The sequence below is a fragment of the Coregonus clupeaformis genome, chromosome 3 (genome assembly GCF_020615455.1).
Source record: "Coregonus clupeaformis isolate EN_2021a chromosome 3, ASM2061545v1, whole genome shotgun sequence".
Lineage (NCBI taxonomy): Eukaryota > Metazoa > Chordata > Actinopteri > Salmoniformes > Salmonidae > Coregonus > Coregonus clupeaformis.
The window spans coordinates 38,222,198-38,249,546 of NC_059194.1; the positions used below are offsets into that span (position 1 = coordinate 38,222,198).

General features: G+C 43.0%; 1 protein-coding gene across 3 annotated transcripts in view; it reads right to left on the reverse strand.

Moving 5' to 3' along the window:
* The window catches only part of LOC121545040 (sorting nexin-25-like), an 83,518-nt gene that overhangs the window by 50,317 nt on the left and 5,852 nt on the right, over window positions 1-27,349 (reverse strand). For all 3 annotated transcript variants that reach the window (XM_041855402.1, XM_041855393.1, XM_041855410.1), the window contains exons 3-5: window positions 16,688-16,904; window positions 8,833-9,005; window positions 4,253-4,439 (exon numbers count right to left, since the gene is read on the reverse strand). In XM_041855402.1, coding sequence (XP_041711336.1) covers window positions 4,253-4,439; window positions 8,833-9,005; window positions 16,688-16,904 — 577 coding nt within the window. The remainder of the gene's footprint in view (window positions 1-4,252; window positions 4,440-8,832; window positions 9,006-16,687; window positions 16,905-27,349) is intronic.

Genomic DNA, 27,349 nt, shown 5'->3' on the forward strand with positions numbered 1-27,349 from the left:
GGTCTGAGTCCTTTAGGTACCTTTTTGCAAACTCCAAGCGGGATGTCATGTTCTTTTTACTGAGAAGTTGTTTCCGTCTGGCCACTGTACCATAAAGGCCTGATTGGTGGAGTGCTGCAGAGATGGTTGTCCTTCTGGAAGGTTCTCCCATCTTCACAGAGGAACTCTGGAGCTCAGTCATAGTGACCATCAGGTTATTGGTCACCTCCCTGACCAAGGCCCTTCTCCCCTGATTACACAGTTTGGCCGGGCGGCCAGCTCTAGGAAGAGTCTTGGTGGTTCCAAACTTCTTCCATTTAAGAATGATGGAGGCCACTGTGTTCTTAGGGACCTTCAATGCTGCAGACATTTTTTGGTACCCTTCCCCAGATCTGTGCCTCGATACAATCCTGTCTCGGAGCTCAACTGTGGGAGCTTGTATAGAAAGGTGTCTGCCTTTCCAAATCATGTCCAACCAATTGAATTTACCACAGGTGGACTACAATCAAGTTGTAGAAACATCTCAAGGATGATCAATGGAAACAGGAAGCACCTGAGCTCAATTTCGAGTCTCATAGCAAAGGGTCTGAATACTTACGTGAATAAGTTATGTTTTTTATTTATTTGCTAAAATGTCTAAAAACCTGTTTTCACATCATTATGGGGTATTGTGTGTATATTCATTAAAAATATTATATTTAATCAATTTTAGAATAAGGCAGTAAGGTAACAAAATGGGGAAAAAGTCAAGGGGTCTGAATACTTTCCAAATGCACTGTATAAACAAAAGTATGTGGACAGTCCTTCAAATTAGTTGATTCAGCTATTTCAGCCACACCCATTGCTGACAAGTGTATAAAATCAAGCACACAGTTATGCAATATCCATAGACAAACATTGGCAGTAGAATGGCCTCACTGAAGAGCTCAGTGACTTTCAACGTGGCACCGTCATAGGATGCTACCTTTCCAACAAGTCAGTTTGTCAAATTTCTGCCCTGCTAGAGCTGCCCCAGTCAACTAAGTGCTGTTATTGTGAAGTGGAAACGTCTAGGAGCAACAACGGCTCAGCCGCTAAGTGGTAGGGCACACAAGCTCACAGAACTGGACTGCCGAGTGCTGAAGCGCGTAAAAATAGTCTGTCCTCGGTTGCAACACTCACTACCGAGTTCCAAACTTCCTCTGGAAGCAACGTCAGCACAATAACTGTTCGTTGGGAGCTTCATGAAATGGGCTTCATGAAATGGCCAAGCAGCCGTAAACAAGCCTAAGATCACCATGCGCAATGCCTAGCACCGGCTGGAGTGCTGTAAAGCTCGCCGCCATTGGACTCTGGAGCAGTGGAAACGTGTTCTCGAGTAATGAATCATGCTTCACCATCTGGCAGTCCAACGGACAAATCTGGGTTTGGCAGATGCCAGGAGAACGCTACCTGCCCCAATGCATAGTGACAACTGTAAAGTTTGGTGGAGGAGGAATAATGGTCTGGGGCTGTTTTTCATGGTTCGGGCTAGGCCCCTTAGTTACAGTGAAGGGAAATCTTAATGCTACAGCATACAATGACATTCTAGACGATTCTGTGCTTCCAACTTTGTGGCAGTTTGGGGAAGGCCCTTTCCTGTTTCAGCATGACAATGCCCCCGTGCACAAAGCGAGGTCCATACAGAAATGATTTGTCGAGATTGGTGTGGAAGAACTTGACTGTCCTGCACAGAGCCCTGACCTCAACCCCATCCAACACTTTTGGAATACCGACTCAGAGCCAGGTCTAATCGCCCAATATCAGTGCACGACCTCACTAATGCTCAGTGGCTGAATGGAAGCAAGTCCACGCAGCAATGTTCCAACATCTAGTGGAAAGCCTTCCCAGAACAGTGGAGGCTGTTATAGCAGCAAAGGGGGGACCAACTCCATATTAATTTTGGAATGATATGTTTTGACGAGCAGGAGTCCACATTCTTTTGGTCATGCATGTATGTATGCAAAAGTGCCTTGCAAAAGTATTCATGCCCCTTGGCGTTTTTTCTATTTTGTTGCATTACAACCTGTAATTTAAATGGATTGTTATTTGGATTTCATGTAATGGATATACACAATAGTCCAAATTGGTGAAGTGAAATGAAAAAAATTACTTGTTTCAAAGAATTCTAAAAAATAAATAACCGAAAAGTGGTGTGTGTGTATTCACTCCCTTTGCTATGAAGCCCCTAAATAAGATCTGGTACAACCAATTACCTTCAGAAGTCACATAATTAGTTAAATAAAGTCCACCTGTGTGCAATCTAAGTGTCACATGATCTGTCACATGATCTCAGTATATATACACCTGTTCTGAAAGGCCCCAGAGTCTGCAACACCACTAAGCAAGGGGCACCACCAAGCAATCGGCACCATGAAGACCAAGGAGCTCTCTAAACAGGTCAGGGACAAAGTTGAGGAGAAGTACAGATCAGGGTTGGGTTCTAAAAAAACAACAGAAACTTTGAACATCCCACAGAGCACCATTAAATCCATTATAAAAAAATTGAAAGAATATGGCACCACAACAAACCTGCCAAGAGAGGGCCGCCCACAAAAACTCACGGACCAGGCAAGGAGGGCATTAATCAGAGAGGTAACAAAGAGACCAAAGATAATCCTGAAGGAGCTGCAAAGCTCCACAGCGGAGATAGGAGTATCTGTCCATAGGACCACTTTAAGCCGTACACTCCACAGAGCTGGGCTTTACGGAAGAGTGGCCAGAAAAAAGCCACTGCTTAAAGAAAAAAATAAGCAAACACGTTTGGTGTTCGCCAAAAGGCATGTGGGAGACTCCCCAAACATATGGAAGAAGGTACTCTGGTCAGGTGAGACTAAAATTGAGCTTTTTGGCCATCAAGGAAAACGCCATGTCTGGCGCAAACCCAACACCTCTCATCACTCCGAGAACACCATCCCCACAGTGAAGCATGGTGGTGGCAGCATCATGCTGTGGGGATGTTTTTCATCGGCAGGGACTGGGAAACTGGTCAGAATTGAAGAAATGATGGATGGCGCTAAATACAGGGAAATTCTTGAGGGAAACCTGTTTCAGTCTTCCAGAGATTTGAGACTGGGACGGAGGTTCACCTTCCAGCAGGACAATGACTAAGCATACTGCTAAAGCAACACTTGAGTGGTTTAAAGGGAAACATTTAAATGTCTTGGAATGGCCTAGTCAAAGCCCAGACCTCAATCCAATTGAGAATCTGTGGTATGACTTAAAGATTGCTGTACACCAGCGGAACCCATCCAACTTGAAGGAGCTGGAGCAGTTTTGCCTTGAAGAATGGGCAAAAATCTCAGTGGCTAGATGTGCCAAGCTTATAGAGACATACCCCAAGAGACCTGCAGCTGCAATTGCTGCAAAAGGTGGCTCTGCAAAGTATTGACTTTGGGGAGGTGAATAGTTATGCACGCTGAAGTTCTGTTTTTTTGTCTTATTTCTTGTTTGTTTCACAATAAAAAATATTTTGCATCTTCAAAGTGGTAGGCATGTCGTGTAAATCAAATGATACAAATCCCCAAAAAATATTTTTTAATTCCAGGTTGTAAGGCAACAAAATACGAAAAATGCAAAGTGGGGTGAATACTTTCACAAGCCACTGTATGTATGGAGGGCTTTACCAGTTGCTTGTCAAAGGCTTTGAGTCTAAAAAAAGAACCAGGTAATGATTCCTGCAGGCTGACTCAGTGAGTCTAGTGGTGTGTTATGGCTAGAGGCTGACATGGCTCATAAGAGTGTGGGCGGAGGAGGGAGGAAGAGGTAAGGATGTAGGGAGGGAGGAGGGGGGGTGGAGGGAGGTAATGGCTGTAGCCTGCAGGAGAGCTGAACATAGCACAGAAGTAAAGCACCCTGATCACCAAGGAGAGGCGGCTGCCCTAATTATATTTGATGAGAAGCTGCGGTGTACATCAATGACGGAGGAACGAAGGGCTGTGATGAGGGGAGAGGGGGTAGAGAATCACGAATGAGGCTGTTAGACAGGAGAGCTCTCTAGGCTTAGGGACACAGGGATGCAGGTAAATAGAGGGACACAAACACACAGTTGGCTTAAGGTGAGTGACGGTGTGACGTGTGGTTATGATGACGAACGCAAGCGAAGACGTCAAGGTGGCACTTGACAGTGTGGGTGAGGTGCACGTGTTGGCATGGATAATGACAATACTAGAGCTCTGCTGTGTCAGACAGGGCCTCTACACACACAGACACCTCCCTGCCACAACAGTGTGAGGATGGTTAGGCTGCTCTGTACCTGAGCTGTTTGAGGAAGTCGATGTCTGAGGAGGAGCTGATGAGCTTGATGAACTCCTCGTAGGACGGGGCGTAGGTATAAGCCTTCTTGTGGTGCTCGTTGAGCTGCTCGCGGTGCTCCAGCTGAGACAGTAGCATGCGGTTCAGGAAGTCTGGGTCACTCAGCACCTCCACCAGGGGCTTCAGCACTGCACACACAGTAGAAAACAGGCTTATATAGTGGCATGTGCCATCTTATTCATTCAGGCACACACAAGAGAACCAGCTAATATAGTAAAGTGACATCCTCTGACACAAACACACACTAAAGAGCCAGCTTTGAATCTAAAAGCCTCTTTCTTATTCATCCACACGCTATCCTGGATTTCCTTTATTACAACAGTTTGTCTGGCCTGCCTGCAGATGTCACTGGCTCTCCGAGTTGGCTTCTTCACAGTTATAAGGGAAGGGGTGACTCATACATGCTTACAAAAGTAGCCCCAAACAGCTCAACTGGTAAAGGCGGAGGTTGGGGGTAGCAGGTAGAAGAACGGGGTAGCAGGTAGAAGAACGGGGTAGCAGGTAGAAGAACGGGGTAGCAGGTAGAAGAACGGGGTAGCAGGTAGAAGAACGGGGTAGCAGGTAGAAGAACAGGGTAGCAGGTAGAAGAACGGGGTAGCAGGTAGAAGAACAGGGTAGCGTCCCAAATGGCACTCTTTGCACTATACAGTGCACTACTTTTGACCAAAGCGGGCTCTGGTCAAAAGTACTGCTCTATGTAGAGACGCAGAACAGGGGATTTCATCAGTCTGACAGCTTATTGGATGGCTACAGCTCCAGAGCTCTGCTGGGGGATTTGGGGGCTGACCTATGGGCTGGTACAGGAACCACTCCACTGACTCTCTCCATGTCGCTGTTCAGTGTTCAGTACAAACACGTCCATAGAGAGGAAGTGCAGAGAGGCGTGATCTGCCTGTCTGACTGCCTGAGCGAGCATCATATTTTCTCCTCTCCCCCCCTCTCTCCTCCTGCAACTCTCCTTCATCTGCATATTATCTCCAAGTCACTAGTATCTTTTGTAGATCTGAGAGAGCTACATGATTTTCTGACATCTCAGTTTTTGTGTTGCTCTCTGATGGGTATGAATACTGAGTGTAGGCATTATCTGCACTAGGCGAGACTTTGTTAAAATGGCTTTTAACTGTGATTTTAAAGATAATCTCTGGCAATTAGAATCAGCAATATAATAAAGGCTTTGGCCACTCCAGGCAGCCCCTGCCTTGTTACAGAGGGCAGTGGTCTGTAGATTTCCGCAGACTTCACTCTCCGGCAGTGTCCCAAATGGCACCGTATTCCTTACATAGTGCACTAGTTTCAACCAAAACTAGTGCACTATATAGGAAAATAGAGAGCCACGCACATCCCTCTCTCCACCTAATCAGCCTTTCATTGACAGAACCCAGTAGGATTACAATGTCCCATTGCTCAAGAAGTCAAATCTATCCTTAAATCGAATTACTATGAGAGAGAAAAAATGTAAAAATAAAAATGATTTACAAAATTTAAGCAAATACCCCCCAAAAACCTGATAACATACAAAACAATAACATTGAAATCTGTGAACATATGACAAAATCTGTGAACATATCTGACTAATGTCGAGCAGTTACATTGAGCATTTTGGATGGTGTCCAGTGATTTCTGCTTGCTTCTTTGATCCAGATCAACGGATGCTCTAACCTGAGGGGTAGCCTAAGACTGAGCACTCCTCTCCATCCTCATCCAACGACATGGCCGGCGAGCATAGGTATAAGAGCGCCAGATCTAATATGATCAGTACTTTGAAGGAGGGATGTTGCTAAGTAATGGCGGTAATAAAGATCTAATTAGGGGCTGTTAGTATATTTTTGTCAACCATCTGTGCCTGCAAGAGAAACAAAATCGCCCCCACACCTTCCTGACTGAGCCCATTCTTCTCTGCTCTGCCTCCGTCTGTCTGCACAGTGAGGCAGCCTCCCTCCCATCACTGGAGCCACTGGTAGCGGTCTATAGATGCGGCTTTGCTACTTATAGCACTGCACCTCAGCTCACAGGGAAGTGAAATACTGTTGTGAAACACAAGCCCCTATTCTGATATTCTGATTGTTATTGCCTTTAATTTTTCAGTTGGCGCCCCATGACGTCTTCAGAAACAGTCCATAGTTACAAATATTTAACACCAGCAAATAATATTGTTGTTGTTTCCTTCTGGGGTTTTTTGTTACTACAGCGAGGCATGCATGAGAGCATTTTTCCCACAGCAGGGGTGTCACACATACAGCCTGCGGGCCGGATCCGGCCAATCAGGCCCACGGGCGGTATGAGTAAAAAAAAGTATATACACTACCGTTCAAAAGTTTGGGGTCACTTAGAAATTTCATTTTTTCAAAAGAAAAGCAAATTTTTTGTCCATTAAAATAACATCAAATTGATCAGAAATACAGTGTAGACATTGTTAATGTTGTAAATGGCTATTGTAGCTAGAAACGGCTGATTTTTTATGGAATATCTACATAGATGTACAGAGGCCCATTATCAGCAACCATCAGTCCTGTGTTCAATTGACACGTTGTGTTTGCTAATCCAAGTTTATCATTTTAAAAGGCTAATTGATCATTAGAAAACCCTTTTGCAATTATGTTAGCACAGCTGAAAACTGTTGTGCTGAATAAAGAAGCAATAAAACTGGCCTTCTTGAGACTAGTTGAGTATCTGGAACATCAGCAATTGTGGGTTCGATTACAGGCTCAAAATGGCCAGAAAGAACTTTCTTCTGAAACTCGTCAGTCTATTCTTGTTCTGAGAAATGAAGGCTATTCCATGCGAGAAATTGCCAAGAAACTGACGATCTCGTACAACGCTGTGTACTACTCCCTTCACAGAACAGCGCAAACTGTCTCTAACCAGAATAGAAAGAGGAGTGGGAGGCCCCGGTGCACAACTGAGCAAGATGACAAATACATTAGTGTCTAATTTGAGAAACAGGCGCCTCACAGGTCCTCAACTGGCAGCTTCATTAAATAGGACCCACAAAACACCAGTCTCAACGTCAACAGTGAAACGGTGACTCCGGGATGCCTTTTCCAGCTACAACAGCCATTTACAACATTAACAATGTCTACACTGTATTTCTGATTAATTTGATGTTAAATAAAAAGATTAAGATGGGCAAAAGAACACAGACACTGGACAGAGGACGTTTGGAAAAAAGTGTTATTGACAGACGAATCGAAGTTTGAGGTGTTTGGATAACAAAGATGAACATTTGTGAAACGCAGACCAAATGAAAAGATGCTGGAGGAGCATGGTGGAGGCAATGTGATGGTCTGGGGGTGCTTTGGTGGTGGTAAAGTGGGAGATTTGTACAGGGTAAAAGGGATCTTCAAGAAGGAAGGCTATCACTCCATTTTGCAACGCCATGCCATACCCTGTGGACGGCACTTGATTGGAGCCAATTTCCTCCTACAACAGGACAATGACCCAAAGCACAGCTCCAAACTATGCAATAACTATTTAGGGAAGAAGCTTCTGTCTATAGTGGAGTGGCCAGCACAGTCACCGGATCTCAACCCTATTGAGCTATTGTGGGAGCAGCTTGACCATATAGTACATAAGAAGTGCCCATCAAGCCAATCCAAGTTGTGGGAGGGTGAAATGTCTTCAGATTACCTCAACAAATTGACAACTAGAATGCCAAAGGTCTGCAAAGTTGTAATTGCTGCAAATGGAGGATTCTTTGACGAAAGCAAAGTTTGAAGGACACAATTATTATTTAAATTAAAAATCATTATTTGTAACCTTGTCAATGACTACATGTGCTATTCATTTTGCTATATTTCCTATTCAAACTCATTTCATGTATGTTTTCATGGAAAACAAGGTAATTTCTAAGTGACCCCAAACTTTTTAACGGTAGTGTATATATATATTTTTTATACAATAGGGGGAAAGTAACGCAATAAAATGTAAAATGACTAAAACCAAATCAAAACTAAAGTAGAAATTATAATGGACCTACATGCATACAGTTTCTTCACTGTGTCCAGCTCACTAATAAATCACTGAAATAAAAGCTAGACAGGGAGCATCGGCTATTCCCAAAACTATGGATAGAGGAAAATGATTTGCGAAATGTTGATGGCGAGGAAATATAACACATTTACAGTGCAGCCCCCCGGACCTCGTTGAAGAACGAATTCGACCCCCGGGGCAAAACATTTTTGCAGCATGCCGCCAGCAGCCGTAAAGGTATTAAGTTTGCGCTATGGCACATCATCAAGCCCACATCATTGCTCATCATGCCAGTGTTACATGAACACTGAATGAGGTTCGGAGGGAACAGTCTGTCCACAGTCACAGTATAAATAGTTTTCTAAATCACTGAGTATGCATCCCAAATGCACCCTATTCCCATTGGGAATAGGTTTTGGGCCCTGGTCAAAAGTTGTGCGCTATAAAGGGAATAGGGTGCCATTTGGGACACATTGTGAGTCAGTCCCTGTGTTGAATGAACAGTGGATGAGCTTTAGTGAGCGGATGGTGTATCCCTGGCTGTCTGTGTACCTTTGGTGGTGATGACCTCCACTAGCACCACACGCAGGCTGTAGGAGCGGGCGTCTCGTGTGGGCAGCAGGCACAGGATGAGCAGGCGGGCACAGCAGTGCAGGAACCGCAGCTCCTCCTCGGTGCTCTGCAGACATGGGTGCAGGGGGAAGGGCTTGGGCAACTCCTCCTGCCTGGAGAGATGAGGAGGAAAGGGAGAAAAGGGGTGAGCAAAATCAGTCACAGAGAGCTTGCAGCTGAGAGAGAGTGAGAGAGAGAACGGGAGAGAAATATGCTGGTGGGGCTCATCACAGAGCCAGGCTAGTGTCTAGACAAAGAAGAGTGGAGCTGGGACGATACCAGTATCACAACAATCGTTTAGCAAAACAGCCCTAGTCGTCAGATGTGTGATTTTGCACAGTGTAGATGCTTCATCTCTAGATTACCGTCTGTCCTCATGACAGATCCCTGGGCGCTGGTCAAAAGTAGTGCATTATGCATGGAATAGGGTGCAATTTGGGACTTAACCACTATGTGAGGGTCTGCAGAGCAGACAGCTGATACAAACTGCAGTCACAGCTCTTTCATTTTAAAGGACCAATGCTGCCGTTTTTATCTCAATATCAAAGCATTTCTGGGTAACCATTAAGTACCTTACTGTGATTGTTTCAATTAAAGTGGTCAAAAATGGCTTCTTAGCAAAGAACAATTTCTCAAGTAAGAATTTAGCTAGGACTGTCTGGGAGTGGTCTGAGTGGGGAGGGGAAAACAGAAAACTAAATGTTATTAGCAGTTTGGAACCCTCTTTCTTATTGGTCTATTAAAAGGGTAGGAAGCATGAGCTTTTACTCACCAAAGTAACAACACAGTGTGGTCAAAGACTTAGTAACTTAGTTGTAGTCACGAACTGGTTAACTATAACTACAAACATAGTTATGTTTTGGGGGTTTTACATATTTATTAACTTATTTCCAGATATCTTCTAAACTACCCACAAAACTTCTCAACGTCATATGGAGAACCTACTCTATGTTAGCTAGCTCAAGCTGGCTAACGTTAGCAATGCAGACAGTGTTGGCAGTGGTGACCTACAATCCACCAATCAGATTCCCCACACGTGGGGGCCGCATGATCCTGCTCGGCTGCTCCAGGCAGCTCTGACTTCTCCTGTATCGGCAGGCTTGCCTCTGGCTCAAAAGGAAAGTGGAAAATCATTCCTGCCTGCTGTAATCTTTTAGTACCTTATCTGTTCTGTTTTTTTTTTCCTTCATCCAATTTGTTTGGTCAGCTTTCCGACCTGTTCTCCGTGAAGTAGGCTACCTTAGTTTTTCCACCATCTGCCAAGAGCCTTTCTCAGATCCTTATTGTTGACTCTTCCCCTAGTCTCCTGTGCCCAATGCCACCTCTGGAATATATCTACCTCACTATATCGCCATTTGTAAAATGGTCTCTCCCTCTGAAGCGCCTCTCTCCTTGGGTCTTCTTTGGTAGCTAACTCAGTCGTCAATCAGTAAGTCTCCTCTCTACTTTTTTTTTGTGGGTTCTGTGGGTTCGTGCCTGTGCTAGACTAGTTGGCTGTGCTAGTTGCCTGTGCTAGACTAGTTGGTGTTGTTCTCTGGGTTACTACTCTGATTGGCCAGCAGGGAGCGGGAACTCTCTCTGTCAGAGTATTTGAAGAAGAACTTAGAACAATGGATCAGTTCTCTGAGTGCCCTGCGTGGTATTTCAGTGGACCCGTATATACGAACATCATATTTACCATTGAAGGTTTTGCATTAATTAAAATACTAGTCTATTTTAGAAGACGTGTATTGACCTCTTTTGTTCCTAATACCAGATTTGAATTGACGCAACTTAACATTTGTTTACTTTAATGTAGCTGTAGACTAAGTGTTGATAGCAACTGGCTGACTCATGCAGTGAATAGGCTATGGGAGTTTTGTAACTTTCTCCACCTTGGCTTAGTGATAGCGCGCTAGCTGACGGACATCCGGAATAGATCTATTTGGGATTACCCTGACTCTCCATTGGCCGGTGAAGTGCCCACCTCCCCCTGGCTTTGGAAGCTAACTTTAATGTAGCTGTAAGCTAGGTGTTGATAGCAACTGGCTGACTCATGTAGTGCTAACGTAACGTTAGCAGGATAGTTAGGCTAACGTTAGCAGGCTAGTTGGCTAGCAACCTTGCAAGTTGATTTGTAACAATACATTCTTAAAGTATTTGCTTGTAAGTTGCCAGAAAATTTAATTGAAACCAGTAGTCATGAGTGCAAACGATTTGGTTTAATTTGAATTGCAATGCAGACTGAACCAGAGGTAGCGAGGCAGGTCTGTTCCAGTGCATCTGAAACAAGCTGGCATAGAAATTCCTCCACTGTGCTAAATAATGAGCAGCATCTCCAGCTGGCAGTCTGAGGGAGGGAGACACTGGCTGATTTTCAAGTTTTAAGAGGGACCACTGACATATCACTAACAGCTACAGCTAGCTGTCTGAGCAGAAAGAATGTGGCACTGGCAACATACACTGAGTGTACAAAATATTAAGAACACCTACTCTTTCCATAACATAGACTGACCAGGTGAATCCAGGTGAACGCTATGATCCCTTAATATTTCAAAAATTAAATTCAGTCTGGTATGAGAACAGTAGCCCCTAACTGCAAAAGCATGGTTTCTGCGGAAAGCTGAGTATCTTGGCTATTGATCGGTGCGTTCAAATCTTTGGTATGACTTACTACCATATATGGGCATACGAATTTATAATGTAAGGCCGAGCCGATGACCTAATTTCAAGATGGCTGCTAACTACATTCCGGTTAGCGTTGTGAAGCATAAACGAAATAAACACGGAATGCGCTGACACACACCGAAAGCCGGGCCTCCACAGATCATGAGGATATCTAATTTGTCTCCCTGTGACCTACCGTTATTGATCACCAGCCCCGAGAGTCAAAATGTATATTTTACACAACGTTTTCACCAAACATCTTACAAGGTAAGCTTAGATTTGGTCTGTTTGAGCTATAGCTACATGGGGGGTATCAAATTAACCCTTAGGTTGGTAGGAGCAAATCTAGCCTGTTTTCTGATGATGTATGACTTAACAGCAACATTGAATGTCCACTGAGTGACTATCTTTGTGCATCAAAAATATGCGCATCAAAAATATGTTGCCTGCTTACGCACTGTAGGCATCCATATCCCCTGTATGTCCCCCGACACCACCACAACATTTGAGAGAGGTTGGTGTTGTAGAAATTTCGTTTTTATAGTGAACAATAACTTTTAGGCACATCCAGTGTGCAAAAACAGTGCAATTACCACATTCAGACACTTTGGAGAGGTTGAAAGGACACTATGGGGTACCCTGCATACCCCATAACACCGAGTGAGGTTGATATGATAGAAATTGTGTCTTTATACTGAACAAAAAGCATTTAGGGATTGCAAATATGTAATAGCACTGGAATTATCTAATTTACAGACGTGTCACTTTGGAGAGGTTTAGGGACACTTAGAAATGTCCCGTGACCACACCTGACACCACTTACTAAAACATTTGCCCATTTCTAGTTGTTAGGTCTATCAATCCCTTTCTTTCCTAATATTGTTCACATGTTGTGGAAGCCATCTGATGTGTTTCCAGCTCTAGTCATCAATAACTCACTTATAGCTTGTCAATGAAAGATTACTTTCAAAATAAAGAAAGTTATTTTGTGTGTGTTTGATCTTGTGTATTCTTAACTATGTAACTCCTACCTATCTTCTGATCATTTCCTCATAATCTCCCAGATGTCTTATTTCCAAATATACCAAGTTTTTACATGTCAGAATCATGTAATTACACATGAATAGCAGTTACTTTTGAGTATGCCTATTTAGGCGGAAATCTACATTTTGCCATTACATTTAAGAGGTTAAATCCACTTCAAATCAGTGTAGATGAAGGGGAGGAGATGGGTTAAAGAAGGATTTTTAAGCCTTGAGACAATTGAGACATGGATTGTGTATGTGTGCCATTCAGAGGGAGAATGGGCAAGACAAAATATTTAAAGTGCCTTTGAACGGGGTATTGTAGTAGGTGCCAGGCGCACCAGTTTGTGTCAAGAACTGCAACGCTGCTGAGTTTTTCACGCTCAACAGTTTCCTCTGTATCAAGAATGGTCCACCACCGAAAGGACATCCAGCCAACTTGACACAACTGTGGGAAGCATTGGAGTCAACATGGGAAAGCAACTCAATTTTAGGAAAGTGTTCTTAATGTTTTGTACACTCAGTGTATATACCCCAAAATATACACAATATGGCATTTGAGACACATCCAATAAATCCTCGATCAGTTGATGGCTGACCTCTATCTCTCAAAGTCAATGTGGGATGCAGAGCAAGAGCTATACACAGGGCAGAAACCAAGGTAAGGTACAGCCTGCCCAATGTGATGACCTTCTACTGCAGTCAAAGTCTCTCAGAGGTAAATGTCAACCGGTTACCTAGCTGAGAGCGGAGTTCCTGCTTCAATGTCAACTTTGATTTGAACTGGCCTACTGTTGAAATACACTACCTTTCAAAACTTTGGGGTCGCTTAGAAATGTCCTTGTTTTCGAAAGAAAATAAAAAAAATTGTCCATTAAAATAACATCAAATTGATCAGAAATACAGTGTAGACATTGTTAATGTTGTAAATGGCTATTGTAGCTGGAAACAGCTGATTTTTTATGGAATATCTACATACAGTGGCTTGCGAAAGTATTCACCCCCCCTTGGCATTTTTCCTATTTTGTTGCCTTACAACCTGGAATTAAAATGGATTTTGGGGGGGATTGTATCATTTGATTTACACAACATGCCTACCACTTTGAAGATGCAAAATATTTTTTATTGTGAAACAAACAAGAAATAAGACAAGAAAACAGACCTTGAGCGTGCATAACTATTTACCCCCCCAAAGTCAATACTTTGCAGAGCCACCTTTTGCAGCAATTACAGCTGCAAGTCTCTTGGGGTATGTATCTATAAGCTTGGCACATCTAGCCACTGGGATTTCTGCCCATTCTTAAAAGGCAAAACTGCTCCAGCTCCTTCAAGTTGGATGGGTTCCGCTAGTGTACAGTAATCTTTAAGTCATACCAAAGATTCTCAATTAGATAGAGGTCTGGGCTTTGACTAGGATATTTCCAAGACATTAAAACATTTCCCCTTAAACCACTCGAGTGTTGCATTAGCAGTATGCTTAGGGTCATTGTCCTGCTGGAAGGTGAACCTCCGTCCCAGTCTCAAATCTCTGGAAGACAAAAAAGGTTTCCCTCAAGAATTTCCCAGAATTTAGCTACATCCATCATTCCTTCAATTCTGACCACTTTCCCAGTCCCTGCCGATGAAAAACATCCCCACAGCATGATGGTGCCACCACCATGCTTCACTGTGGGGATGGTGTTCTTGGGGTGATGAGAGGTGTTGGGTTTGTGCCAGACATAGCGTTTTCCTTGATGGCCAAAAAGCTCAATTTTAGTCTCATCTGACCAGAGTACCTTCTTCCATATGTTTGGGGAGTCTCCCACATACCTTTTGGCGAACACCAAACGTGTTTGCTTATTTTTTTCTTTAAGCAATGGCTTTTTTCTGGCCACTCTTCGGTAAAGCCCAGCTCTGGAGTGTACAGGGAAACGCTATGTCACCCTAGTCATAGACTGTTCTCTCTGCTACCGCACGGCAAGCGGTACCGGAGTGCCAAGTCTAGGTCCAAAAGACTTCTCAACAGCTTCTACCCCCAAGCCATAAGACTCCTGAACAGCTAATCATGGCTACCCGGACTATTTGCACTGCCCCCCCACCCCATCCTTTTTACGCTGCTGCTACTCTGTTAAGTATTTATGCATAGTTACTTTAACTCTACCCACATGTACATATTACCTCAACTACCTCAACTAGCCGGTGCCCCGCACATTGACTCTGCAACGGTACCCCCCTGTATATATAGCCTCCCTACTGTCACTTTATTTTACTGTATATATAGCCTCCCTACTGTCACTTTATTTTACTTCTGCTCTTTTTTTCTCAACACTTTTTTGTTGTTGTTGTTTTATTCTTACTTTTTTTGTTTAAAATAAATGCACTGTTGGTTAAGGGCTGTAAGTAAGCATTTCACTGCAATGTCTGCACCTGTTGTATTCGGCGCATGTGACCAATACAATTTGATTTGATTTGATTTGATACAGCTTAAAGTGGTCCTATGGACAGATACTCCAATCTCCGCTGTGGAGCTTTGCAGCTCCTTCAGGGTTATCTTTGGTCTCTTTGATGCCTCTGATTAATGCCCTCCTTGCCTGGTACGTGAGTTTTGGTGGGCGGCCATCTCTTGGCAGATGTTGTGGTGCCATATTCTTTAAATTTTTTAATAATGGATTTAATGGTGCTCCGTGGGATGTTCAAAGTTTCGGATGTGTTTCTTTATAACCCAACCCTGATCTGTACTTCTCCACAATTTGTCCCTGACCTGTTTGAAGAGCACCTTGGTCTTCATGGTGCCCCTTGCTTAGTGGTGTTGCAGACTCTGGGACCTTTCAGAACAGGTGTATATATACTGAGATCATGTGACACTTAGATAAAATCCACCTGTGTGCAATCTAACTAATTATGTGACTTCTGAAGGCAATTGGTTGCACCAATCTTATTTAGGGGCTTCATAGCAAAGGGGGTGAATACATATTTTTTTCATTTCATAGCCTTCATTTCTCAGAACAAGAATAGACTGACGAGTTTCAGAAGAAAGTTATTTGTTTCTGGCCATTTTGAGCCTGTAATCAAACCCACAATTGCTGATGCTCCAGATACTCAACTATTCTCAAGGCGGCCAGTTTTATTGCTTCTTTAAATCAGCACAACAGTTTTCAGCTGTGCTAACATAATTGCAAAAGGGTTTTCTAATGATCAATTAGCCTTTTAAAATGATAAATTTGGATTAGCAAACACAACGTGCCATTGGAACACAGGACTAATGGTCGCTGATAATGGGCCTCTGTACGCCTATGTAGATATTCCATAAAAAATCAGCCGTTTCCAGCTACAACAGCCATTTACAACATTAACAATGTCTACACTGTATTTCTGATTAATTTGATGTTATTTTTAAATGGACAAAAAAATTGATTTTCTTTCCAAAAAAAATACATTTCTAAGTGACCCCAAACTTTTGAACGGTAGCGTATATCTGATGGAATGCTAATAGAATAGAATACAATCTTTAAATTGGTCGCTTCACTGTATTGTAAGTAACACTATGCAGTACGGGAGCTAAATGAACTAACAGTCGCACAGCGAGTGACTTCATTTAATCCTGCATTAGAAATCCGGCATACATACATCTACATTCATCATCTCAATTGAGGTTTTATGACTTCAGCTGCTCAGACAGTACATTTCCCTGGCTGTGTCCTTGCTTTCAAAGGAGTGCTCCACTGCTAGATTTACATGGCGGGGGGAACTGGGAAGCAGCACGGCTCAGTGCAGGCAGAGAGAACAGTGACTTTACAGCATTGTAAACACTGGCCATTAATCAGACGGCTAAAACAGCCAGACAGTGAAGAAGCATCCTCTCCAGTCCAGTAGCATAAGTATGAGTAAGAACCTTGTCCTGAGCCTTGCTCTGCCATGTATAAACAAGGCTGCTCTCCTCTCCTGAGGCCAGCGGGAAGCTGGGTAATGCTGATTGATGATGACCACATCTACCTCCACACCAGACCAGAGAGGCCCATGTTAGGGCCCCTGATCCCCTCTTCTCTAGCCTGCTCCCAGATCTGTTTGTGTTGTCCTAACTCCTAAAGTCATCAAACCTGAGTGAGTTGGCAAGAACGCACAAACAGATCTCAGTCCTCCTCTACCTGGTGTTGGCGGTCTTGAGGTCACAGAAGTGTACATGGAGGTTCTTGACGGTGTCGTTGCAGACCACATTGACCATGTCGATGTCAGCCAGGCGGCCCCGCAGCTGCTTGGCCATCTCCCAGAAGTCCTCTGACAGCATCTGGTAGAGCTGTCCCTCGTCACGGCTCAGTGGCACATACCACGACAGGATGTAGTCCCTGTAGCTGTAGTCAAACACTGGAGGACAGAGAACAAGATGTGGTTGGTAAATTGCTTTGGCAAAATACAGGGTAGATTTAAGCAAACACATCAATAGAAACCTTTGCTGATATAGGGTAGAAATTAGCAAATGGGATTTACAGTCGTGGTCAAAAGTTTTGAGAATGACTCAAGTATTGGTCTTCACAAAGTTCGCTGCTTCAGTGTTATGAAATATTTTTGTCAGATGTTACTATGGTATACTGAAGTATAATTACAAGCATTCCATAAGTGTCAAAGGCTTTTATTGACAATTACATTAAGTTTATGCAAAGTGTCAATATTTGCAGTGTTGTCCCTTCTTTTTCAAGACCTCTGCAATCCGCCCTGGCATGCTGTCAATGGCAGCCCATTTTTTTCATTGCTTGAAGTTTGTCAGAATTTGTGGGTTTTTGTTTGTCCACCCGCCTCTTGAGGATCGACCACAAGTTCAAAATGGGATTAAGGTCTGGGGAGTTTCCTGGCCATGGACCCAGAATGTCAATGTTTTGTTCCCAGAGCCACTTAGTTATCACTTTTGCCTTATGGCAAGTTGCTCCATCATGCTGGAAAAGGCATTGGTCATCACCAAACTGTTCTTGGATGATTGGGAGAAGTTGCTCTCGGAGGATGTGTTGGTACCATTCTTTATTCATGGCTGTGTTCTTAGGCAAAATTGTGAGTGAGCCCACTCCCTTGGCTGAGAAGCAACCCCACACATGAATGGTCTCAGGATGCTTTACTGTTGGCATGACACAGGACTGATGGTAGCGCTCACCTTGTGTTTTCTGGATGCCCCAAACAATCGGAAAGGGGATTCATCAGAGAAAATGACTTTACCCCAGTCCTCAGCAGTCCAATCCCTATACCTTTTGCAGAATATGTATTTTATTTTTTTATTTTATTTAACCTTTATTTAACTAGGCAATTCAGTTAAGAACAAATTCTTATTTACAATGACGGCCTACACCGGCCAAACCCGAACGACGCTGGGCCAATTGTGCGTTGCCCTATGGGACTCCCAATCACGGCCGGTTGTGATACAACCTGGAATCGAAACAAGGGGTCTGTAGTGACGCCTTAAGCACTGAGATGCAGTGGCTTAGACCGCTGCGTCACTTGGGAGCACCTCTGTCCCTGATGTTTTTCCTGGAGAGAAGTGGCTTCTTTGCTGCCCTTCTTGACACTAGGCCATCCTCCAAAAGTCTTCGCCTCACTGTGCGTGCAGATGCACTCACACCTGCCTGCTGCCATTCCTGAGCAAGCTCTGCACTGGTGGTGCCCCGATCCCGCAGCTGAATCAACTTTAGGAGACGGTCCTGGCACTTGCTGGACTTTCTTGGGTGCCCTGACGCCTTCTTCACAACAGTTGAACCTCTCTCCTTGAAGTTCTTGATGATCTGATAAATGGTTGATTTAGGTGCAATCTTACTAGCATCAATATCCTTGCCTGTGATGCCCTTTTCGTGCAAAGCAATGATGACGGCACGTGTTTCCTTGCAGGTAACCATGGTTAACAGAGGAAGAACAATGATTTCAAGCACCACCCTCCTTTTAAAGCATCCAGTCTGTTATTCTAACTCAATCAGCATGACAGAGTGATCTCCAGCCTTGTCCTCGTCAACACTCTCACCTGTGTTAAGAGAATCACTGACATGATCAAATCAAATCAAATGTTATTTGCCACATGCGCTGAATTTGTTATTTTGATTTCACCTTTATTTAACCAGGTAAGCCAGTTGAGAAAAAGTTCTAATTTACAACTGCGACCTGGCCAAGATAAAGCAAAGCAGTGCGGTAAAAACAACAACACAGAGTTACATATGGAATAAACAAAACGTACAGTCAATAACACAATAGAAAATCTATATACAGTGTGTGCAAATGTAGTAAGTTATGGAGGTAAGGCAATAAATAGGCCATAGTGCAAAATAATTACAATTATAATTTAGTATTAACACTGGAGTGATAGATGTGCAGAAGATGATGTGCAAATAGAGATACTGGGGTGCAAATGAGCAAAATAAATAATGTAAATAACAATATGGGGATGAGGTAGTTGGGTGGGCTAATTAAAGATGGGCTGTGTACAGGTGCAGTGATCGGTAAGCTGCTCTGACAACTGATGCTTAAAGATAGTGAGGGAGATAAGTGTCTCCAGCTTCAGAGATTTACAACAGGTGTAGACATTAGCATGAAATGCTTACTTACAGTCCTTAACCAACAATGCATAAATTTTTTTATAAAAAAAAGTAAAATAAAACAACAAAAAAAGTGTTGAGAAAAAAAGAGCAGAAGTAAAATAAAATAACAGTAGGGAGGCTATATACAGGGGGGTACCGGTACAGAGTCAATGTGCGGGGGTACCGGCTAGTTGAGGTAATATGTACATGTGGGTAGAGTTAAAGCGACTATGCATAAATAATTAACAGAGTAGCAGCAGAGTAAAAAGATGGGGTGGGGGGGCAGTGCAAGTAGTGCGGGTAGCCATGATTAGCTGTTCAGGAGTCTTATGGATTGGGGGTAGAAGCTGTTTAGAAGCCTTTTGGACCTAGACTTGGCGCTCCGGTACCGCTTGCCATGAGGTAGCAGAGAGAACAGTCTATGACTAGGGTGGCTGGAGTCTTTGACAATTTTGAGGGCCTTCCTCTGACACCGCCTGGTATAGAGGTCCTGGATGGCAGGAAGCTTGGCCCCAGTGATGTACTGGGCCGTACGCACTACCCTCTGTAGTGCCTTGCGGTCGGAGGCCGAGCAGTTGCCATACCAGACCGTGATGCAACCAGTCAGGATGCTCTCAATGGTGCAGCTGTATAACTTTTTGAGGATCAGAGGACCCATACCAAATCTTTTCAGTCTCCTGAGGGGGAATAGGCTTTGTCGTGCCCTCTTCACGACTGTCTTGGTGTGTTTGGACAATGATAGTTCGTTGGTGATATGGACACCAAGGAACTTGAAGCTCTCAACCTGTTCCACTACAGCCCCTTCGATGAGAATGGGGGCGTGCTCAATCCTCTTTTTTTTCCTGTAGTCCATAATCATCTCCTTTGTCTTGGTCACGTTGAGGGAGAGGTTGTTTTCCTGGCACCACACGGCCAGGTCTCTGACCTCCTCCCTATAGGCTGTCTCATCATTGTCGGTGATCAGGCCTACCACTGTTGGGTTTCTGGGATAATGGTGTTGATGTGAGCCATGACCAGCCTTTCAAAGCACTTCATGGCTACAGACGTCAGCGCTACGGGTCAGTAGTCATTTAGGCAGGTTATCTTAGTATCCTTGGGCACGGGGTCTGCTTGAAACATAATATATATAATAATAATATAAAATATAATAATATAATCATGTTGGTATTACAGACTCAGTCAGGGACATGTTAAAAATGTCGGTGAAGACACTTGCCAGTTGGTCAGCACATGCACGGAGTACATGTCCTGGTAATCCGTCTGGCCCTGTGGCCTTGTGAATGTTGACCTGCTTAAAAGTCTTACTCACATCGGCTACGGAGAGCGTGATCACATAGTCATCCGGAACAGCTGGTGCTCTCATGCATGCTTCAGTGTTGCTTGCCTCGAAGCGAGCATAGAAGTGGTTTAGCTCGTCTGGTAGGCTTGTGTCACTGGGCAGCTCGCGGCTGTGCTACCCTTTAGCTCAGTGCGGATGTTGCCTGTAATCCATGGCTTCTGGTTGGGGTATGCAGTGGAAAAGTTTTTTGGAGATTAAGTTCATTTTCATGGCAAAGAGGGTCTTTGCGATTAATTGCAATTCATCTGATCACTCTTCATGACATTCTGGAGTATATTGCAAATTGCCATCATCAAAACTGAGGCAGACTTTGTGAAAATTAGTATGTGTAATTCTCAAAACTTTTGACCACGACTGTACATATCTCTGAATTCTTAACCCCATTCCCTGATTTTATTTCATTGTGTATGCCTAGCTACATTAAGACTGGATCATGTTGGACCTTCAGGCCCACCTCTTAGTCTTACCCTATCCATAGCCTTTAAGGCGCCTAAGCCAAACCAACCCTATGCCCTTTCTGATTACTCCTTAAGTAAGTTGTAACCTCGTCCCCAGGCTTTGCGGAAGTGTCTTATGAACGTGATTAGGCCAGTTGGGTCCTAGCCCCTTAAGCTACAGTTTATTATCCTGGTTGGGGCGCTTTACTTCTTAAGTGGGACTCTCTGTGACATTAGCATGATGCAGCAGCCACACAGACAGTACAGACCAGGGTTTCTGTTAGCTGGTAATTGCCGGCTTTTGGACGATAAAAAAAAACGACAAATAAAAAATAGTTGCCGGCCAAAATGACCAGGAGAAAAAAAATCCCTTTGCAAAATAATGATTTTTATTTATTTATGAAAATACCATCAAACCCTTGACCATCGTGCTTATCGGTCTATAGGTTAATTTACATATTTATTAAATTGGTCTGTGTGTATTTTCGTTAGTCATCATGCATTTTATTTATCCAACACAACTATCACACGCGCACAGCATACAGAGCCTATTTTGAGCTGGATTTATCCTGCAGCTCCTCAGCTGGTTGCTTTTGTTGGAGTAAAACATACTTTTATAAGCCCAATCATTGTGCAAGAATTCTAAATGCAATGGCATGTTAAATGCAATGGCGTGTTAAAAAAGGTTTTGGTGCACTATTAAAAACAGCTACTACAGTGGGGAAAAAAAGTATTTAGTCAGCCACCAATTGTGCAAGTTCTCCCACTTAAAAAGATGAGAGGCCTGTAATTTTCATCATAGGTACACGTCAACTATGACAGACAAATTGAGAAAAAATTTCCAGAAAATCACATTGTAGGATTTTTTATGAATTTATTTGCAAATTATGGTGGAAAATAAGTATTTGGTCACCTACAAACAAGCAAGATTTCTGGCTCTCACAGACCTGTAACTTCTTCTTTAAGAGTCTCCTCTGTCCTCCACTCGTTACCTGTATTAATGGCACCTGTTTGAACTTGTTATCAGTATAAAAGACACCTGTCCACAACCTCAAACAGTCACACTCCAAACTCCACTATGGCCAAGACCAAAGAGCTGTCAAAGGACACCAGAAACTAAATTGTAGACCTGCACCAGGCTGGGAAGACTGAATCTGCAATAGGTAAGCAGCTTGGTTTGAAGAAATCAACTGTGGGAGCAATTATTAGGAAATGGAAGACATACAAGACCACTGATAATCTCCCTCGATCAGGGGCTCCACGCAAGATCTCACCCCGTGGGGTCAAAATGATCACAATAACGGTGAGCAAAAATCCCAGAACCACACGGGGGGACCTAGTGAATGACCTGCAGAGAGCTGGGACCAAAGTAACAAAGCCTACCATCAGTAACACACTACGCCGCCAGGGACTCAAATCCTGCAGTGCAAGACGTGTCCCCCTGCTTAAGCCAGTACATGTCCAGGCCCGTCTGAAGTTTGCTAGAGTGCATTTGGATGATCCAGAAGAGGATTGGGAGAATGTCATATGGTCAGATGAAACCAAAATAGAACTTTTTGGTAAAAACTCAACTCGTCGTGTTTGGAGGACAAAGAATGCTGAGTTGCATCCAAAGAACACCATACCTACTGTGAAGCATGGGGGTGGAAACATCATGCTTTGGGGCTGTTTTTCTGCAAAGGGACCAGGACGACTGATCCGTGTAAAGGAAAGAATGAATGGGGCCATGTATCGTGAGATTTTGAGTGAAAACCTCCTTCCATCAGCAAGGGCATTGAAGATGAAACGTGGCTGGGTCTTTCAGCATGACAATGATCCCAAACACACCGCCCGGGCAACGAAGGAGTGGCTTCGTAAGAAGCATTTCAAGGTCCTGGAGTGGCCTAGCCAGTCTCCAGATCTCAACCCCATAGAAAATCTTTGGAGGGAGTTGAAAGTCCGTGTTGCCCAGCGACAGCCCCAAAACATCACTGCTCTAGAGGAGATCTGCATGGAGGAATGGGCCAAAATACCAGCAACAGTGTGTGAAAACCTTGTGAAGACTTACAGAAAACATTTGACCTGTGTCATTGCCAACAAAGGGTATATAACAAAGAATTGAGAAACTTTTGTTATTGACCAAATACTTATTTTCCACCATAATTTGCAAATAAATTCATTAAAAATCCTACAATGTGATTTTCTGGATTATTTTTTTTTATTTTGTCTGTCATAGTTGACGTGTACCTATGATGAAAATTACAGGCCTCTCATCTTTTTAAGTGGGAGAACTTGCACAATTGGTGGCTGACTAAATACTTTTTTTCCCCACTGTATTTGTATTTCTCAACTGGTAATTGAACAGCGCCTCCCATTCACAATTCAAGCGCAGGCAACAAGCGAGTCACCCACCACTTTACAATGTGAGCTGGAGAAAGTATGCATTTTGAAAACATACTTAAATTGTTTGAAACCTGAATTGTATAAAAGACTTCATAGCCACGTGAGTTTAAAGTTTGGGTAAGCTTACAATTTATCCTATTATTTATACCGTTCTGCATGCCAGTTATGATATGCACACGCGCATTTGTGGAAGAGTTTCATTTCAATAATAACGTTTTTGTTCGTCAAAATCATTGTCATGTGGTTAATCATAAAAATCTGAATTAAAATGAAAAAAATCTCAAAGCTGAAAGTCAACTAATGCCAGATCACCAGTCTCTGCCATAACGACACATTGATACACATGGAACTCATAGCCTATAGGCCAATGCAGCAGTAGGCCTATAACTTCCATTGCTCTTTCACACCAAGGATTGGTGATTATCGATGGGGAGATTGTTGGAAAGATTTTTCAATAAATTTACTTTAAGGAAATATAGTTTTAATATATTATCATTCGCCATGGATGTTAAAAAAATACTTTCCTACATTTCCGCGCAGCAGGACAGGACTATGCACGCTCAGGCACGCGCACTCCCTCAACATTATCAGGACAGAGAAACCAGACACATGCTCATTGCTCACATGGAGCACTGCAAACCAAAGACCTTTAGATGCTTTTTGGCAAACTCCAAGCGGGCTGTCATGTGCCATTTACTGATGAGTGGCTTTCATCTGGCCACTCTACCATAAAGGCCTGATTGGTGGAGTGCTGCAGAGATGGTTGTCCTTCTGGAAGGTTGTCCCATCTCCATAGAGGAACTCTGGAGTTCTTTCAGAGTGACCATCGGGTTCTTGGTCACCTCCCTGACCAAGGCCCTTCTCCCACGATTGCTCAGTTTGGCCGGGCGGCCAGCTCTAGGAAGTCTTGGTAGTTCCAAACTTCTTCCATGTACACTATCCCAGATCTGTGCCTCGACAAAATCCTGTCTCGGAGCTCTACAGACAACCCCTTCGACATCATGGCTTGGTTTTAGCTCTGACATGCACTGTCAACTGTGGGACCTTATATAGACAGGTGTGTGCCTTTCCAAATCATGTCCAATCGATTGAATTTACCACAGGTGGACTCCAATCAAGTTGTAGAAAAATCTCAAGGATGATCAACGGATGCACCTGAGCTCAATTTCAAGTCTCATAGCAAAGGGTCTGAATACTAAATAAGTATATATACACTACCAGTCAAAAGATTGGACATACCTACTCATTCAAGGGTTATTCTTTATTTTATTTTTTATGTTTAAATTGTAGAATAATAGTGAAGACATCAAAACTATGAAATAACACATATGGAATCATGTAGTAACCATAAAACTGTTAAACAAATCAAAATGTATTTGAGATTCTTAAAATAGCCACCCTTTGCCTTGACAGCTTTGCACACTCTTGGCATTCTCTCAACCAGCTTCATGAGGTAGTCACCTGGAATGCATTTCAATTAACAGGTGTGCCTTGTTAAAAGTGAATTTGTGAAATTTCTTTCCTTCTAAATGTGTTTGAGCCAATCAGTTGTGTTGTGACAAGGTATACAGAAGATAGTCCTATTTGGTAAAAGACCAAGTCCATATTATGGCAAGAACAGCTCAAATAAGCAAAAAGAAACGACAGTCAATCATTACTTTAAGACATGAAGGTCAGTCAATCCGGAAAATTGCAGTCGCAAAAACCATCTACCGCTCTGATGAAACTGGCGCTCATGAGGACCGCCACAGGAATGAAAGACCCAGAGTTACCTCTGCTGCAGACGATAAGTTCATTAGAGTTAAATGCACCTCAGAAATTGCAGCCCAAATAAATGCTTCACAGAGTTCAAGTAACAGACATCAACATCAACTGTTCAGAGGGGACTGTGTGAATCAGGACTTCATGGTTGAATTGCTGCAAAAACCACTACCAAAGGACACCAATAATAAGAAGAGACCTGCTTGGGCCAAGAATCATGAGTAATGGACATTAGACTGGTGGAAATTTGTCCTTTGGTCTGGAGTCCAAATTTGAGATTTTTGGTTCCATCCGCCGTGTCTTTATGAGACGCAGAGTAGGTGAACGGATGATCTCCGAATGTGTGGTTCCCACTGTGAAGCATGGAGGAGGAGGTGTGATGTGTGGGGGTGCTTAGCTGGTGACACTGTCAGTGATTTATTTCGAATTCAAAGCACACTTAACCAGCATGGCTATCACAGCATTCTGCAGCGATATGCCATCTGGTTTGCGCTTAGTGGGACTATCATTTGTTTTTCAACAGGACAATGACCCAGATGACCTGGCCTACACAAATCACCCGACCTCAACCCAATTGAGATGTTTTGTGATGAGTTGGACCGCAGAGTGAAGGAAAAGCAGCCAACAAGTGCTCAGCATGTGGGAACTCCAAGACTGTTGGAAAAGCATTCCAGGCAAAGCTTGTTGAGAGAATGCCAAGAGTGTGCAAAGCTGTCATCAAGGCAAAGGGTGGCTAGTCTGAAGAATCTAAAATATATTTTGATTTGTTTAACACTTTTTTGGTTACTACATGATTCCATATGTGTTATTTCATCGTTTTGATGTCTTCACTATTATTCTACAATGTAGAAAATTGTAAAAATAAAGAAAAACCCTGGAATGAGTAGGGGAGTCCAAACTTTTGACTGGTACTGTACATGTAGGGAATAGGATGCCATTTGGAACACAGCCTCCCTCTCCCACCTCAATTCCCTCAACACTGGGCCTTTCTTTCCCTTCAATCATGTGAGAACCTCCATCACACTGCTTCACCAGATTCAGTAATCTTCTCCAACACAGGCCGAATGAGGTGGGAAGGTAGGGTCACAAACTCCCCAAGTGTTCCCCTGAATTCAAAATTGATTAAAATGAATTTCTCCTCACCCATCTACACACACACACACAATACCCCATGACAAAATGTGCTTATTAATTGAAAATGAAATACAGAAATATCTAATTTACATAAGTACTCACACCCCTGAGTCAATACTTTGTTGAAGCACCTTTGGCAGCGATTACAGCTGTGAGTCTTTCTTAGTAAGTCTCTAAGAGCTTTCCATACCTGGATTGTGCAACATTTGAATAGCTACCCCATCTCTTTACCCCACATATACAATTACCTGTAAGTTCCACAGATTCAACCACAAAGACCAGAGGTTTTCCAATGCTCTTCTAAATTCTTCAAGCTCTGTCAAATTGGTTGTTGATCATTGCTAGACAACCATTTTCAGGTCTTGCCATATATTTTCAAATAGAATTAAGTCAAAACTGTAACTTGGCCACTCAGAAACATTCACTGTCTTCTTGGTAAGATTGTAGATTTGGCCTTGTATTTTAGGTTATTGTCCTGCTGAAAGGTGAATTCATCTCCCAGTGTCTGGTGGAAAGCAGACTCAACCAGGTTTTCCTATAGGATTTTGCCTGTGCTTAGCTCCATTCCGTTTCTTTTTTTATCCTGAAAGACTCCCCAGTCCTTAACGATTACAAGCATAACCGTTGACGCAGCCATCACTATGCTTGAAAATATGGAGTGGTACTCAGAAATGTGTTGTATTTGCCACAAACAAAAAATGTTGTATTCAGTACCAAAATGTAATTGCTTAGCCACATTTTTTGCAGTATTTATTTTTACCCATCTACCAATGGGTGCCCTTCTTTGCGAAGCATTGGAAAACCTCTCTGGTCTTTGTGGTTGAATCTGTGGAACTTACAGGTAATTGTATATGTGGGGTAAAGAGATGGGGTAGCTATTCAAAAATCATGTCAAACACTATTATTGCACACAGTGAATCGATGCAACTTATTATGTGACATTTTCACTCCTGAACTTATTTAGGCTTGCCATATGAAAAGGGGTTGAATACTTATCGACATTTAGACATTTCATTTTTAGTTTGTACAAATTTTAAAAAATACATAATTATACTTTGACATTATGGGGTAGTGTGTGTAGGCCAGTGACACAATCTAAATGTAATCAATTTTAAATTCAGGCCGTAAAACAACTACATTTGGAAAAAGTCAAGGGTTGTGAATACTTTCTGAAGGCAATGTACACCTTCAGAACTGGAAGGAGAGAGG